The sequence below is a fragment of the Cyclopterus lumpus genome, chromosome 8, assembly GCF_009769545.1.
Source record: "Cyclopterus lumpus isolate fCycLum1 chromosome 8, fCycLum1.pri, whole genome shotgun sequence".
Taxonomy (NCBI): Eukaryota; Metazoa; Chordata; class Actinopteri; order Perciformes; family Cyclopteridae; genus Cyclopterus; species Cyclopterus lumpus.
In genome coordinates, this window is record NC_046973.1 from 3,103,438 (window position 1) to 3,120,774 (window position 17,337).

General features: G+C 46.5%; 1 protein-coding gene across 1 annotated transcript in view; it reads right to left on the reverse strand.

The window, feature by feature from the left end:
* Positions 1–2,985: 2,985 nt before the first annotated feature.
* ppfia3 (PTPRF interacting protein alpha 3) overlaps positions 2,986–17,337 on the reverse strand; it is a 21,088-nt gene continuing 6,736 nt past the window's right edge. The window contains exons 5-31 of the mRNA XM_034539761.1: positions 17,079–17,210; positions 16,809–16,901; positions 16,466–16,518; positions 16,270–16,363; positions 15,888–16,022; positions 15,141–15,224; positions 14,754–14,885; positions 13,926–13,988; positions 13,742–13,821; positions 13,198–13,366; positions 12,718–12,938; positions 11,811–12,036; positions 11,011–11,144; positions 10,785–10,939; positions 10,590–10,689; positions 10,415–10,496; positions 10,114–10,314; positions 9,455–9,520; positions 9,363–9,374; positions 8,964–8,990; positions 8,149–8,324; positions 7,767–7,864; positions 6,159–6,334; positions 5,301–5,369; positions 4,980–5,145; positions 3,623–3,686; positions 2,986–3,329 (exon numbers count right to left, since the gene is read on the reverse strand). Coding sequence (XP_034395652.1) covers positions 3,634–3,686; positions 4,980–5,145; positions 5,301–5,369; positions 6,159–6,334; positions 7,767–7,864; positions 8,149–8,324; positions 8,964–8,990; positions 9,363–9,374; positions 9,455–9,520; positions 10,114–10,314; positions 10,415–10,496; positions 10,590–10,689; positions 10,785–10,939; positions 11,011–11,144; positions 11,811–12,036; positions 12,718–12,938; positions 13,198–13,366; positions 13,742–13,821; positions 13,926–13,988; positions 14,754–14,885; positions 15,141–15,224; positions 15,888–16,022; positions 16,270–16,363; positions 16,466–16,518; positions 16,809–16,901; positions 17,079–17,210 — 2,997 coding nt within the window. The 3' untranslated portion in view covers positions 2,986–3,329; positions 3,623–3,633. The remainder of the gene's footprint in view (positions 3,330–3,622; positions 3,687–4,979; positions 5,146–5,300; positions 5,370–6,158; positions 6,335–7,766; positions 7,865–8,148; positions 8,325–8,963; positions 8,991–9,362; positions 9,375–9,454; positions 9,521–10,113; positions 10,315–10,414; positions 10,497–10,589; positions 10,690–10,784; positions 10,940–11,010; positions 11,145–11,810; positions 12,037–12,717; positions 12,939–13,197; positions 13,367–13,741; positions 13,822–13,925; positions 13,989–14,753; positions 14,886–15,140; positions 15,225–15,887; positions 16,023–16,269; positions 16,364–16,465; positions 16,519–16,808; positions 16,902–17,078; positions 17,211–17,337) is intronic.

Genomic DNA, 17,337 nt, shown 5'->3' on the forward strand with positions numbered 1-17,337 from the left:
TCCTTGATATTAATATATTCCTTTTATATATATATATATGTATATATATATATATACATATATATATATATATATATATATATATATATATATATATATATATATATATATATATATATATATATGACACCAGTATACCTTTATGTATGAAGCTATGCATATCTGTGTGTATTTATAGAAGAAGTCTTCATGGTTCTCTCCAGTGCCTCCGGGCCGCTGGGCTTGTGAGAGGAAGCAGCGCCACCTACCGGGGCTCCGTCTCACTGCTTCCCAACACCGTTCCCACAATGCATCATCATCATCATCATCATCATCATCATCATCACCGCGTGCGTGTGACAATGTGCTCGTCGCGCGGCTCGTTTTCAAAGGTTTCACGTCACGTGTGTCGTGGCAGGATGTCGTTGGAAGTGGTTTATGAATGCAAAAGGTTATTATTATTTTTTTAAACCACGTGGTTTGTAAATTACGTCACACCTAAACGAGGTAGTCTCACCATCTCCCGGTTGGTTCTGTTTACCCTGCAGAAATGTGGTAATAAAGTATATTTGTACTCAGCTAATAATTTTTCCACGTGACTTAACTGATGCATTCTGGGACATCTTTCATTTCAAGTGTTTTACTGTCATAATCCTCAAATTTCCGCTTCAGAAGTATTCAGATCGGCTACCTGGGTAAAAGTAGCATAATTTAATAAAAAATAACATTACAATGAAAAAGTCCTGCAAAATCTTACTTAAGTAATTTAGTGGCTATAATGACCAAATAAATGCGAATATAAAAGGAAATATATGCCTGATAAATGTGGAGTAGAATAAATAAGTACATTTAAATTCTAAGTGAGGACAGTACTCGAGTAAATGTATTTCTAACCTCTGCACAATAAAACAAATCAACGTGGAAAAGAAAAACGGAGAAAGTTTGCGATGATCAGCAGATCCACCGGGATCGCTTTATTCTTTTTTCTCTCACATCACCATTTTCATCACCGTTAACTGTTAACTGTATTTTTTTTCCAGACGACCATTTTTTTAAAATTTGTATTACTATCACTTTAATCATGTAAATCTGTTTAAATCATTGCACAGTTTGTTCTCCAAAAAAAAAAAAAAATGTACACGTACAGTATAGCGTATTTTTAAAATGACCATTTTTCATATTTACTTTTTTAAAAACCTATCAAATGAAGCCGAGAAGGAACGGAACATGTACACACGTTTATCCAATACGCACCTAAAGAAAAATAAATAGATATCGTAAAAAATAAATAAGAAATACAACTAAAAAAAAATACACACATTTTACAAATTGATTCCCCCAGGCTCCCAACAACCCCCCTCCCTCCCTCCCATATATATATATATATATATATTTAAAGACACCTCATACCATCTTTACCACCACCACCAAAAACAAAACATAAAATGTATTTAGGTCATTGTCGTTTGTTTGACATGCATCGTAAACACAGAGGCTAAAGGTTTTGTTTCCTGGGCTCCCTCTCTCACCCTCTCTCACCCTCTCTCACCCCCCCACAGGGAGCTCTTGGTTTCTGTTAATATGGCTTGTGTGTGCGTGTGTGTGTGTGTGTGTGTGTGTGTGTGTGTGTGCGCGTGCGTGCAGTAAAATGGCCAGCTTCTGTCCAGCTTCTTCTTTTCTCTCTCCCCCATCGTCAGGGCGACCCAAGACCCTGAGCCGATGATCCCCAAAGGAAAGTTAAATATCTAAATATGCGTCTTGCGCCTTTCTGGATATCTAACTTTTTTTTTTTTTTGGTCCCACTTTCCAATAAGACAACTATTTTAAATAATGTTTTATGTTGTATATACATTATTTATATGCCTGTTATAAGCTTGACTGTATTATTACAAATGACTTTTTCGCTCTTTAATCTGTTTATTAACAACTTCTTCACAATTTAAACTCCAATGATTTTTATGGTGGAAAAACCTCTTTAATAATAACTAAAACAGATGTAATGTTTTAATAATAAGTCTTTTTCCTTTAGTGACTGAAGTCTGCAGTTATCACATAATTATGACCTTCAAGGTAATCTATGTGGGTTTTTATTCACAACTTGGCAACCCAAAACTTGTCTTTAATAGCTTGTTTTACTGATCTATAAAGGTATTGATTGATAGATTTATTAAATGGTGCTCAAGACGTTTTAGTATTGCGCTTGGGATACTCAGATAAAAAAAAAAAAAAGAAATCGGTAAAGATTGAAGCATCTTATTGGAGATATCAGAGACGTTTTAGTACCCAAAATACGAGCCGAGCGTAAAAAAAAAAAAGCAGGATCCTACATTTCCCATAATGCAACCTGGTTGTGTCTTTGAGAACAGCACCACAGAAGATATCACACAACAGGCTGAACAATTCTCCTCATGCCAATAAACTGAAATGTGTCTGAAAAGGACACACACACACACACACACACACACACACACACGCCTGTTCAGAAAGTGGCACCAACCGTGGCCTTCGCTCCACCCGGCCCCCCACCCTTTGATCTCCATAATGGGGGTCTCCCTTCAAAGGAGAGATCGGCTTTCCAGGTGCCAACAGACAACGCCTGCATGAGGGGTGGGGGTGGGGGGTCCCCTCTGAAGCGGTTCGGGGGTCTGAAACCCCCCGGACGTGTTTTACTACACCACACGACACTTGACGGCACCGGAGAGCCAACGATGGCTGACACCGGGCACCGTGGGGCAGACAGGAGAACACCGGTGGGGTTAAACCCCAATTTGAACGTCCTCCCCCCCCCCCCGGCTATCATCAAAAACACCTGTTGCCGAGCAGAAGTTATAAGGCGACACGTTTAGTTGTTTTTTCCAACCGTAAGAGAATAAATGGCAGCGAGTGTGTAGTGGAGGAAAATGAGCCCTGATATTGCCAACTCTGCTGACTGTGTGCAGACTCCGACAGAAATGAAGAGAGGAGTGTGTGTGTGTGTGTGTGTGTGGGGGGGGGGGGGGGCACAAAAACCGAACCGACACCGGTGTTGTCCTGCATCGACCCCGCAGTCCCGCCGAGAGAGAGAGAGAGAGAGAGAGAGAGCGAGAGAGAGAGCAAAGACAGACAGCTGATCCCATTCAACCTTCCCGGTCTGGTTCGGAAAAAAACACATTCGTACATTCTTCGATGTCGTTTTTTTTTTTCCGCCTTCATTCCTTTTTGCTTCTGTTATTGCAGAACGGGTCAGACCGACAGGTGTTTATAATCTTTTTTGTTGTTGTTGTTAAAAGTTAAATGGTTAAATTCATTGCTTCTTCTTTTCCCCCTACGGATGATGAGGTCCTCCAGTCCCGATCCAGTCAGTCAGCGCCCTGAAGAGAGAGAGACGTGCGTTATCATTTCCTCACATCACCAATAAGGCGTCCGAGGCCTTAATTCAACTAAAACACACACACACACACACACACACACACACACACACACACACACACACACACACTGCTTTAAAAGACCCGTCATCCCGAAACCTCAACGAGCGAATATATATACGTAAAGCAGAGAAACGTGGGAGAGAGAGGCATCTCGGGGAAGCCGAAGAGTCGCGTCTCGCCTGCCCGGATGAAACTCTTAACGGGACAAGGTCCTTTAATTGTGTTTTCCTCACCTTCGGACCCCTCAACAGGAGTACGTCCTCACTGAGGCAGCTTCCCCCCGGGCACCAGAGCTGGCTGTGTTGGAGACACAGACAAAGGGGGTCATTATCGTGGCTGCGATCGCTTTTAAACATGCGCTGACCTTCCACGGGCATTCCTATTAAGAGGTGGAATGAGGGATAATGGTCTTTGAAGCGCCTGCTCCTTGTTATTGCTAGTTCCTTTGCTGGAGAGGCAGAAACATTCCTCCGGGCCAAACTAATGGCACAGTAGCATGAAAACAACCAACTGCTCTGTGCATGCGAGTCTGGCCGTGCAGTCTTATATAACATGGCAGGAAAACATTAGCGTTAGGGGCCAGAAACAAGGGGAAAAAATGAGGATGAAGATTTTGTTTTTATTTCATCTTGCATTTTGAGTAAAAAAAAGCACATTTTAGTATATGCCAGTGCCAGTAGTTTGATTTATTCTCCACATTTCATATGATTTCAAATATTTTGAATTTATTCTCAACACTGACTTTATTCCCAGCATTTTTTATTTATTCTCAATATTTTGACTTTATTCCCAACATTTTGAATTTATTTTCAATATTTTGACTTTATTCAAAACATTTTGAATTTATTCTCAATATTTTGAGTTTATTCCCAACATTTTGAATTTATTTTCAATATTTTGACTTTATTCAAAAATGTTTGACTTTATTCAAAATATTTTTGACTTTATTCAAAACATTTTAAATTCATTCTCAATATTTGGATTTCGTTCACAACATTTTGAATTTATTCTCAATATTTTATAATTTACTCTCAATATTTTAACTTTATTCTCAATATTTTAATTATTCAAAACATTTTGAATTTATTCTCAATATTTTGAACTTATTCTCAATATTTTAACTTTATTCTCAATATTGTAACTTTATTCAAAGCATTTTGAAGTTATTCTCAATATTTTGAACTTATTCTCAACATTTTAACTTTATTGAAAACATTTTTGAATTTATTCTCAACATTTATAATTTATTCTCAATATTTTTTATTTATTCTCAATATTTTTTATTTATTCTCAACATTTTAACTTTATTGAAAACATTTTTGAATTTGTTCACAACATTTTGAATGCATTCTCAATATCTTGCAGACAATACTGTTACTGTTTATGTCCCTCACGCCCTTCCATACTCGTCAAACGAAGACGTCATCGTGTGCAGAGGACCCGACCGGCCCTGATTCCTGTCGCGCTCCTCGTGTGAGTAACAGCTAAACGTCGTCTAAATTGAGAGGAGCCGAGCGCATGTGAACATGAGAGCGCAGGTGTCGGCGGCGCCAGGGGGTCAGGGGTCAGGGGTCACGGGGTCGTACTCACCGTCGCTCTGAACCTTTCTCAGGGTAACGGAGGGCGTGGAGATGGCTGAGGCACGGAAGTTGGCAGGCAGGGTCTCGGCGGAGTCGGAGGTCACGCCCCGGAGGTCTTTCTCCCGAAACATCTTCCTCCAGGAGGGCGAGCGGGTGAACGTCTTCGCTCCGTCCTGCTGAACACGGGCAGAGAGAGAGAGAGAGAGAGAGAGAGAGAGAGAGAGAGAGAGCGAGAGAGAGTGTGAACAGAAGAATCATCGCATGGCCAAATCTGTATTTTAAACAAAAAAATACGTTTTTTTTCCTTTATTTATCTTGGAGCTTGACTGACCTCATCGGGTCGCCTCTCCGTTCCCATGGTGATGAGGGAGTTGTACTCTTGCTCCAGGAGCTGTCTGGCCTGCAGGAGAGAGAGGCGACGGAGAGCTTTGAGATGCATTCGGACTCTAATAACACATCTTCATGTACTTTAAGTACATGTTCAGGCACTTTAAGTTATAATGTATGACTGTACATTGCAGGGGGAAAAAACATTATGTAGGTTTAAACACTTTGTTCTGCAAAGATATCGATTATCAAAAACCTAAAAGTCCTCCTCCCCGTGCTTGACCTTCACCGTGCAGAACGATGCGGGGCTCGACCTCCAGAAGTACGTCTTTACTCTTTAATCTCACACACACGTGAACGCACAAGCACGCTTTTTATGACATCTCAACTATAGTTTTGAGGCCAAAACGTGATCCAACTTGGGCGGCTTCCCCCCCCCCCCCCCCCCCCCCCGAGTGTGATGAGGTATAGCTCGAAAGCCTCCGGGGCAACATCTTGTGTTAATTTGAAGAAGAAAAAAAAGCTGCGAAATGATCAATTCTAGGATTTTTCAACAAGTGCCAAGAAGTAGACGTACTTTTTATTTTTTTCTACATATGCGGTAAAAAGCTGTCGCGCCAATAGCTTAAAAGGTTAAGCTCCGCACCGCCGAGTTGATGCCTTTAATTCCCGCTTGGCACAGCTCTCCATGTTTCCTGTCCACTCTAAAAATATATTAAAAAAAGAGAATGCCAAAAAAAAATTACTAATGTAAAAAACATGCTCGGAGGCGATTGGTCGGTCTTTGCATCCCCCCCCCCCCTGAAACGTGCTCTTCTCTCGGAGCTGTTGCCCCCCCCCCCCCGTACAGGAAGTCAGTAACCTGCGTGCTCTGATTGGGGATCTGCAGCAGCAGCGCCAGGTCGGTGTAGTCGAAGGTGTCGTCCAGAGCCAGCAGAGCCCCGTGGACGCCGCTCTCGCGCAGGTTGTCGCCGTACTCCTTCAGGCCGATGGTCTGCACCCAGCACATCACGCGCTCGTTGGACCACACCATCACATCTGGGGAGGGGGGGGGGTGAAGGGAGGGAGCCTTTTTCACATGCTGAACCTCCAGCTGCATGAAACATGCCCTCTGATGGGGGTTAATTCAGCTGTTCAGTGCTGATGAGCGATAATGAGAAATAGTGAAATGATTTATTCTCTGAAAGGTCGAGCTTAACATCAGACAACCCCCCCCCCCCCCCCCCCCCCCACACACACACACACACACACACACATACAAAGAAACGCACTAATTTCTCCAGATGAACTGATTGTAAATGTGCAACATGTGTATCCGGAGGTGGGGGGTGGGGGGGTTGTTTAATGACCGAGCCTGTTGACATTTATGTAATCGTTATCCGGCCATATTGCACTCGGAAAGCTGCGGTTCATAAGGGGGAGCGGTAACCAGAGGCGGGGGGGTCCAAGCACCTGCCCCCCCCCCCCTCAAAACGCTGGAAATCAAAGGAAATGTGTTTTTTTTTTTTTTTTGCTCGTTTATGTCATATCTCTATAATTTACGGTTAATGAGTTTACGATGTATAATGACTTTATTTTTACTTTTTTTTTTTCTTGTTAAAATGTAAAAAAAAAAAAAAGTAAAAGCAAATGGCGCCGCAGCTGCCACTATTAATAGTATCATAAAAAATATATAAGGATCTGGTGGTGGGAAGCGGGAGACTCGTTCTCTCCATTGTTCTCACGGTTCTCTCTATTGTTCTCACGGTTCTCTCTATTGTTCTCACGGTTCTCTCTATTGTTCTGGGATTCACGACTTACACATAATATGTATACGTCTTGTTTCACATTGCGCTTCACGGTATCTGTGGGGGGTTGAATTTGATCTTTTAATAATTAACTCGAACCTGAAACTCTGGACAGGAAATGGGAACCTCCAATTGTCGAGTATTGTGAGTTGTGAATTTAACCGAAATGGAACATTTGGGCATCAACGTCCCTGGATTCAGTGATCTCCCGATTTATTTTTTATAGTGTAATATTCATGATAATCGCTCCTGATTTACAAGGAGGGACGATGTGTTGATATTTTATTATAAGGAAGGTTTACCGGCATTAGCTCTAAAACCTCCTTGAAGACAAAAGGTTATTGGATTTAGTTCAGACTTCATGTTTTCTTGTTCATTTTGTGAGGACTTAGTAACACGTGTGAAGGGCTCAATGAATAACTCTGCAATACTTATTATATCTTACGTATTATGTCTCTATTATTCTGAATATTGTATATCGTGTTCTCTACTTATTTTCTTGTATTTAGGCCTAATGTTTCCTTGTAAAAGACTTTATGTTTTTAACTGACAATAAACACGTTGACTTTAACCGACAAACAAATAAATAAAGTGACAGAGACAAACAACACTAATAATTTGTAATAATAATAATAACAATAATGATGACGATGAGCTGGATGGAGAGACAAAAAGGAGCTCACCGTTGTTGTGGTGGACGCTCTCCTCTCTCCTCCTCTCCAGCTCCTTGCGGTCGTAGTTGAGGCGCTTCAGGCACATGATGCCGTAATGCAAGCTGACCCTGGGGGGAGGAGCCAAAGGGGGGGTGGGGGGGGCGGGGTTAACCTTCACTCTCACCTGCACTCCACAAGCATTACCACAACCCAACCCCCCTTGTGACCCCTGGACTCTTTTAACTTTAGATAGCGAGGCCTGGAGAACAAGCACCTGAACAAAGAGGGCGTCGCAACGACAGGACCTCTCACTACGCGTCTTTTAACACCTCCACGTCTCACCGCTCAACATACAAAGAGTGAGACTGACGAGGAGAGCGGGCACGCCAGAGGCCCGAGCCTTCCCCAATACCTGTGGAAGCTGTCCACCATTTTGAGCTGTCCTCTCAGCTCCTTCTTGGTCAGGTGGTCCAGCATGCGGGCGTCCACCAGGGACTCCATGAAGTAGCTGCGGTACAGCGGCAGGCCCAGGCTGGGCAGCCAGTCGTTGCCCACCCACTCGTGATTCATGTCTCCGTAGGCCAGTATCTGGAGGGGGACAACCACAGGCCGTCAGCGCCGGCTTCACGCCTGATGGGGGTGCAGGTCAGCGGCGTGGTGACTCAACCACTGACACACACACACAGTTAAGGAGAATAAAAACTAGTAGACGTCTCCGTGAAACTTGCCCTGTGGATGACTTTTTTTATTACACATTTTTCTGGAATGTTTCGTTGTCTTGTCAGATGTGTGCTCATGTACGCACATTTCCGGGAGTGAAAGCTGAACTTTGGATAAAGCCATCTGCAAAATGTCTTGTATATAATAATAATAATAATAATTTGGCAATGCTTGTATGAACAACATGTTTAAATAAGGGCTATTAAAGATATATTAATAAACTCCTGTGTAAAAAAAATAATGAATTTAGAATTTAAAGACACCGTGGTCATGGACTGACATTAAGACAGTTATTATTTTAGACAGTTATGTTTTCTGAAATGTTTAAATGTGAGGCATTAATGGTAACTTTTGGGTGAATTTAGGAGAAATCGACAAATGCAAATAGACAAAGTCGTAAAATAAACACCTGAATGTGCGTTTTGAATTTCCAGTAGTCTGTAAAAAAACACTTTATGGAAGCAAAATGTGAAATAAACGACAATGTTTTTGCCTTTAATTCCTCACCTGATCCCAGCTGAACTCTTTGAACTCCTGCAGAGGCCGAGCGAGACAGAGCCGGAGAGAGAGAGAGAGTGATGTGGAGGTGGAGGAGAAGGGGGAAAAGGGAGCAGGGGGGAGGTCAAGAGCAGGGAGGAAGGATGGAGAGAAGATGGAGGCGAAGCAGAGGAGGAGCGGCGGCGGCAGGAAATGAGGACAAAAGGAAGGAATAGTGTGTTAGTGAACGGGTAATTAGTTGGAAGCAGTTCACACCGAAACAGCAACCAGAGGGAGAGAAGAAGAAAAAGATGCTCAACCCTGCCCTGGGCCACAAATAGAGAGACAATAGAGAGAGAGAGAGGGAGAGAGAGAGAGAGAGAGAGAGGATGAGGAGGGAGGGGAGAGACTCGTCAACATGATTCATACCAGACGAGACGCCTAAAATAAGAATACAAAAATAAGTACATAAAAAAAAAGTGTGTGTGTGTGTGTGTGGGGGGGGGAGGTGGCGCACTAACCGGAGGCTTGGTGGCCGCGTTCAGGGACTCCATCTCCGCGTGGGTCATCCACACGTTACTGGTCGACTGCGAACGAGAGAAAAAGTCGACTCAACTTTGGACATTTCCACACAGCAGTCTAATCGCCACGGTGACGTCGAAGACGGCGACGCACGCGTGCACGTGCACGTGCGTGCAACACTTTCTTTTTTTTTACGACGTTTCTTTTAACATCTGGTTAGTTTTTTTGTCGCCGTGCGAGAACGCACAAACTCTTTTGTGTTCGTTGCCAGCTTTTGTTACGAGGTGAAATAGGTGGAACTTTATCAGGGGGGCGTTTTCTTTCATTCTCCAGCGGAAAATACACTCCTATTGTTTTTTAATCACGTTTGACATTTATCACATGCAGGAGTCCTTTCATGTCCTTTTTTATTTTTTTTATTTGACGTCGTTCATATACTCTCAATTATTATTGTATTTCTGCTGCGCCGTTATTAGTTTCTCTCAACGGGGATCATTAACATTTCACCTAATCACAAAACTACAAACACCTGGTTTCGACACGGACCTCATGCGGCTCACATCAAAGTGTTTTTTTTATTTTATTTATCATATTAAAAGTCTGTCGGGGATCTGTTTCTGGGGAACGTGTGCAATTACGAAGCGGCCTTTATTCTCACAGAGCGGGTGCTGGCCGGGGCCGAGGGGCTGGTGAGGGACACCATCTCCTGGATGGCCAGCCGCAGCTTGAGGCGGTGCAGCGGGTTGCTGATGCCGATCTCCCTCTGGATCTCCGTGTCCGACAGGTTGGCCATGATGGCGCCGCTCTTCACGTTGGCGCGACAGGCGGCGACGTACCAGGCCGGCATCCCCACCCACAGCTGGAAAGGGATTCAAATGGATCCCATTCAGAGGGAAAAGTCACCAGTTAACACGGTCGCCGGTTAAGTCCAAACACCTGAGGATATATATATATAGTACCTCCAACCAGGACACGACAGTGGGTCCGTCCCAGGATGCAAAGGGAAGTCCTTGGCGACATGCTTCCTCCAGTAGCTCGTGCCTGATGAAGAGGAAGAGGAAGAGGAAGCGTTACACATTTGGTGCCGTTCCAAGTGAGAGATCATAAATACGGAGTTCGACATCATTCACGAACTTCTTCTTGCTGCGGCGGTCTTTATCAGCCGGACCCAGAGTCCCGGTCTTGTTCAACCCCATCGGGTCTCCGGCGGCCATTTCCTCAGAGGGCGTAGACGCTGGAGGGAGACGCAGTGAGGTCAAAGATCACGCGAATGAAAAGATAATACAGAGATGAATATAGATGTCGGCGTCATCCTCCCGTTCCGGTTACCAAGAGAAGCGGATCCGTCCCGGCCGGGTTGGCCCATCCGTCCTTTCTCCTTCTTCCCGAAAAGCCGGCCGATGGAAGACTTGATGCTTTTCTTCTTGCTGGACTTGTGGAGAGAATCTTGGCTGCTGTTGGAGCTGCTGCCATCTACCGAGAGACTGGTGAGGAGACAAAGAGAGGTTAATCACCGTGGCCGAGGAGGGGATCGAAGAGGTGGGTTTTTTTTTACCTGCGGTACTCCCGCATGTCGTCGAGCATCGCGCCCGGGTGGGTGAGGGTCATCCGGTCCAACCGCAGGGCGCGAGGCGTGGAAGGAGGCGTGGAGTCGAGCAGAGCGAGGGAGCGGTCGTCCTCTTTGCTGTTCTGGAGGAGAACAAAGCGTCAAAAAGGGCTCAAAGCTTCGGATTTTGTTTTTTTCCTTTTCCACGTCATACTTTATGACCGTAAAGTGGAACCGACTCTTTCGGGTGGACAAATCTAATTCCACCTCATAAAATGAGACAAAACACACGTTTTTTAAAAAACTTTTCCACAGACAGATTTTCACATGTTCTTTCACCAGAAAACAAAGATGGACGCCAAACCAGCAGCAGGAACACACAGCGAGCGTTAATGACCTGCATACTTAGTGGATGGGGACTCATAGCATATTGATTATTAATGACCAAAGTTAGCATCATTTATGAATGACTTTTTCCACTATTTTAGTCACGCCAGCCCCAACGTCACATCACGTCTTTGTGACTGCGTGTTCGTATTGAATTATTTTTTTTATTGCACCATCTTTTTGTAATCCATCCGCCCGTTTCATAAATGCTGGAACCAGGCGTGTCTGGCACCGACCGGCATACCTTCCTACAAAAGAAACGTTTCAGTCGTTGCCCGATCGTTAAAAAGAAGGACTGAACTCCTCTGACCCCATCTTGTGCTTTTCTTTACATGACTCACCGTCTGCGTGAAGACAGGGAGGAGGTGGAGCACGGAGGTGAGAATAACGGGTGGGGGGGGGGGGGGGAATAGAAGCGCTACCTGTCTGTCCGTCTCGCGGGCCGGGGAGTGAGGCAGCCGAGGGGTGGAGTGTCCGGAGCTGGGTGGGGAGGGCGAGGCCAGGGTGGAGGACGTGATGGACGAGGGGATGAAGCCCCGACCCGCGCCGTCTCTCCCCAGGGAGGACGGGGGGTCCAGGGCCACGCTGACCCGGCTCTCGATCTCCTCGGCCCGCAACTCCGTGTTCTCCTTCTCCTCCTGGATGAGTCTGGGGTTGAAGGTGGAGGAGGGTGAGAAAAAAGGAGGAAGGACTGAGACATTTGGATGATATGACAATAATGTATACGGATCAAAAAAAGACTTGTTAGCTTAGCTTAGCATAAAGACTGGAAACGAGGGGAAACAGCTAGCCTGGCCGCCATGCGGCTTACATGAGCAAACAAGACCATCAGCGAGGAGATTGTTTATTTATATATACAGATTTATTTTTATTGATTGCAGGTTAACCCAGAAACTCCTTCAGCTCAGACCCCAGCGGGGCCTCCAGCAGCCCAACCAGACCCAGATCTGCAGACCAGACCCAGACCCTTTGAGTCGGCTTCCAGCCAGGAGTAGAGCTCTGCCGCACTATTGATGGACCCGCTGGAGGGAAGGAGGGGCACGAGAGAACCAGAACCAGGACTGAGAGGGGGCGGACTGTCAGACCCTGCTGCAGTAAAACAAGAGGCTTTCTAAATGGACCCTGGTGCTCGGAAACTTTTGTCCACAGGGAACGAAATCAAGATGAAAGTTATTAAGCTTTAAATCAGTTTTTTTTCTTTTACTGAAAAGGTTTGAATACGGGGCGTCTAGCTTTTCCTTTATTGTGGTATTGGTTCTTCCACCACTACATGTTTCCTTCCAACAGGAAGGTGTTGGAGGCTATCGTCGCATGCGGCGCGCTACGTACTTGATCTCCTTGTTGATGGCCTCCAGCTGTTCCTGCAGCATGATGGCCAGCGTCTGCACGTCCGTCTGTCCACTGGGCGACAGCAGCTCGGAGCCGAACCGAGGGTCCCCGTCGTCGTCATCGTCGGAGCAGCCCACATCCAAACCCGGCTCGAACCCGGTCCCCAGCAGAGCCCCGCTCTCCCAGTCCGGGTACTGCACACACAGAGTGGCACTGTGGTTCTTCCGTGGGAAAAAAAACAAACAAAAGCAAAATGTCACATTCCTTTAATAAGAAAGTCATAGAGGGTGAAAGTAATATCAACTTGCAATTAGTCAACTAAACAGACGTTATTGCACAAAAAGATTGAGGGGGCAAAATGAGAGTTTACGACTACACTGGAAAAGTAGCCGATGATTCTAAGAGGTAGTGCAAAAAAGATGCAGATGGACGAGGAGGAATCTGTGGGGGGGGGGGGGGGGGGTTGCAGCTGTTTATCACCTTGGTGGAGTCCTCTCTGGCGGAGCTCCAACGGGCCCGGTGACTCCGCCTGACCAAGCCCCCGGCGGAGGCGTTGGCGAAGGAGTCCAAGTAAGCGGTGGAGCCGGTTGGGAGCGAGCCGCTCCCGTGGGAATACCTCAGCTCCAGGGCGCTACCCGGCAGAGAGCGACTGGAGAGACGGAGGAGACGGACACGGGAGATTAAGATGGAGTGGGCCGATCGCAACGAGATAGATAAGAAGAATGTAGCGCATAAAGGAAGCTGGTGTTTTCCACTTCACGCGCCGTGTTGCTGTCGACAGGTTCAAGGGAGTGTCAAAGACGTGCCGGTGAGAACGTGCTAATTGGAGCATGTATGTGTGTTTTGGGCACCGAGTCAAGTGGAGGCCACATGTGTCAACGCCGTCTCGGTATCGGGAGCGCCGACAGACGTCGGGGGTTGATTTATCTACAACATCTGTCGAGATAAGAGACGCAACGCAGAGAGACAGAGAGAGAGAGAGTGGGAAACATTTTTTCGGGGGTTAGAAATGGCCGACGCGCACCTGGAATAGGAGCCCCCGGGCCTCGCTCTCAGCTGATCCAACTCCAGCTGAAGACGCTCCAGCTCCACGATCAGCTGGTCCTGAGGGGGGAAGAACAGAACAGAGTCGGTCGCAGGAAAGAAAAAACCATAAGGTGGTACATACGTCGACTAGTTTTTAACCGAGAGGGAAGCTTAAGAGGCACCTTGTTCACCAGGAGGTCGTCCTGGAGCTTCTTCATGTTGGACAGCTCCTCAGACAGGGCGTTCTGGAGGAAGAAAGAGAAGCTTTCATCATCACCGCGCTATTTGAAGCTGCACAGGAGCGAGGGGGATTGTTTGAGTCCTACTTTCAACCACATTTTATGTTCAAAAGTATGTTTTCTTGCTGAAAAAAGGACAATAATATCTGACGTTAGAATAAAAACGGGTGGGAAACGTGAATAAAAGTAAGTAGGTTAAAAAGACAGTGAAGAGTTTGTTTTTTTAAAATTCTAATTTCACCTCATCATTCAGATCCTTCACTTAAGGAAAAGTAGCAGCACGACACTAAAAGAATACTCCGTACAAGTAAAAATTCAAGTCATTTATCATTAACAAAATGTACTGCAAATATAAAAAGTAAAGAGTGTTATTTTATGATCTAAATGTATTCTACTATTATTATTGTGGTATTTAATGATGAAGTATCATTTTACATTTGCTCGTGTGGCTCATTTTGACAAGCTGGATCAATGCATTATATTTTATATTGTGATTAGACTATTTAGTATGTAAAAGTAAGGAGTACAATACATAAAATACATCCTCTGACATTTCCACCACTCTTCTAGCTTAAGGGCAGTTTTACAGAAGCCCAGTTTTAACTGGTCACTTCCTGGAGGGCGCAGGGTTGCGCGCACATACCTGACAACAGGAGTTCATTTGGGGGGAAAGGGACGCGCGTTTAAGGGGCTTGATTTTGGGGGACTGAGACCTTTTTTTTCTGGCCTTTTTCGATGGAAACGTAAGTAAACGGCGTGAACGCGCGTCACCTTTTCCTCCAGCGCGGCCATCCTCTCCTTCAGGTGCAGCTGCAGCCTCTCGTTGGACTCAGACAGCAGCTTGTCCACCGTGTCGGAGAGACGCTTGTTGTGCTCATCGTTCATCCTCTCCCTCTGCCTCGCCTGAGGGGGAGAGTGAGACGGGTGAGAGATGGAGTGAGAGAGAAGGGAGAAAAGAGGGGGGGGGGTTAATAACAAGCATTCTGCTCGACTCAGAGTCGAGAGACAAAGATTTATATCTGAATGTTCACGACCAAATAGAGGGTTTAGAAAATTAGCGCGCCTTTGTACAGGCGGACAAAAGGAACGGCGCCAAAAGAGGGGGAGGGATGAGAGAGAGAGAGAGAGGAAGGAGATGGAGAAGCGAGCATGACTCACCCTCTGTAGCTCCTGGTTCTTCTCCTCCAGTTGCGCCTCCATCTGTCGCAGTCGCTCCTCAAAGTTGCCATGACGCTCCTCCGCCTGAGTGATTGGTGAGAGGAAGTGTGTGTGTGTGTGTGTGTGTGTGTGTGTGTGTGGGGGGGGGGGGGGGGGGGGGTTAGAGAGGCTGAACTAACACAAATTAAACACAAAAGGAAACAGCTTGTTGACCGAGTCCACCAATTAGTCTCATTTCTGGTCCTCGTGACCCGACACGCAACACCTGAGTGTAGCCGCTGTGAGGGCTTCGGCTACCTGGAGGAGAGCAAATCTACCTCTTTTTTTTTCTTCTGTTGAACGTTGTTGTTTACAGGAATGCCAGAGGTGAACCTTCACGAGCGTTCCCACGAGTCGCTCGTGAAGGTTCTCGACGTGTCGAGACGCAGCGAGGATCAAATAGCTGAGCTGGCTTTCATCTCCAGAGCGTTTTCTGGGGAACGACTGTTCTGCTCTTCATCCGTCATTTGACATGTCATGTTCTGCTTCACTCATGCATGAACGAAAACACACACACACACACACAGGATTTGTATAGCCCGCATACCCACACACACACGTGTGCCTGTGCACATATTGGTGAAAATATTACCTTTTTTTAGATTTGATCTCATTCCATATAACTGGGAGATAATAAAATGATGTGCAAACAGAGATGGACTGGTTGGAGGCGCACACACACACACACACACACACACACACACACACCTTGTTGAGGGCTGCCACCCTCTGGGCGAGCTGGGCCTCGATCTCAGGCAGCGTCTCGGCCCTCTGCAGAGTCTGCTGCAGCTTCTGCTTGGAGTCATCCAGGCGCTCCTGGAGCTGCCGGTTCTTCTCTTCGCTCTGCAAGGAAACGGGATGAGAGAGGGAGGGAGGGAGGGAGAGAGAGAGAGAGAGAGAGAGAGAGAGTGGAGGTCAAACTCGGGTCGCGAGATGGCAGACGTGATTGGAGCCACCGAGGGGGAGAAGGGAAAGGGAAGAAGGAGACATCGATGGCTCGCTCTGCGGGCGCCAACGTGGAACAGGGCCAAGCTGTCAATCAAGAGCCACACACACACACACACACACACACACACACACACACACACACCTGTCTGTAGAGCGAGTCCTTGCTGGCCAACTCGTTCTCCAGTTTGTCTTTTGTGTCGTGGAGAGACGTCGCCTCCCTCTGGGCACTCAGGTACCTACAAACCAGAAAAACGGAGCGCCGGAGCTTTTCTCCTTTCTTTTCTTTTTTTATTGTTTTTGTTTTTGAGGAAGAGTTCACGGAGAGGAAAAACACAAACCTGCGCTCCAACGTGGTGATTCTCTCCTCCATGTCTTCCCTTTGACAGAGAGCCTGGGGGAGGGGGGAAGGAGGAGGGGGGGGGGGGGGGGGGGGGGGATTAAAGTGTATGTAAAGATTTTGATAATTCAGAAACAGAAAGCAAAAGGAGAGCAGAGAAAGTGAGACGGGGAGGAGAGATGTCAGGTCTACAAGCGCTGATCAAAGGGAACTCACTGGGCTTCCAGCAGCTATTAGCTGAAGAATGATAATGACGGTTAATAGTTGTTGTTGACAGCTTTCGGAGGCCCCCACTTAAGTTGCATAAGTCAAAGAGAGACATGGGGAGAGGGGGGGGGTCTCACCTCCTTCACATCCCTCTGCAGTTTCTGGTTGGCCTCCTCCGATCGGGCCAGCTCCCTCCTGGCGGACGTCAGCTGCTCCTCAATCTCCCCGACCTGGAAGGAATGCAAGCGTGTGTGTGTGTGTGTGTGTGTGTGTGTGTGTGCATGCGTGTGTGTGTGTGTGCGTGTGTGTGTGTGTGAGGGGAGGAGGGGGGAGGGGACACAGGGCTGAGCGTGAGATATCTTTGCTTTGCTTCTGGTGAACGCGTCAGACCCCCCGAGACACAGTACCTGTCTGCACATGAGGGCCAGTCTCTCCTTCAGCTGACCCAGCTCTGACCTCTGCCGCTCGATCTCGCCCTCTCGCTGCCGGTCGACGTCGGCGTCGTCCACGACGGACGACGACGGCCCGTTGGGAAGCCGCTGCACCGAGAGAAAAGGAATCGGCTTTTAGGTATTAATGAGGCGATGAGCACCGAATGCGTCGATCGTGATACATTGGATCATTGGGGGGGGGATTTCAAAATAAAAGTTTGAGCCAAAGTTTTCG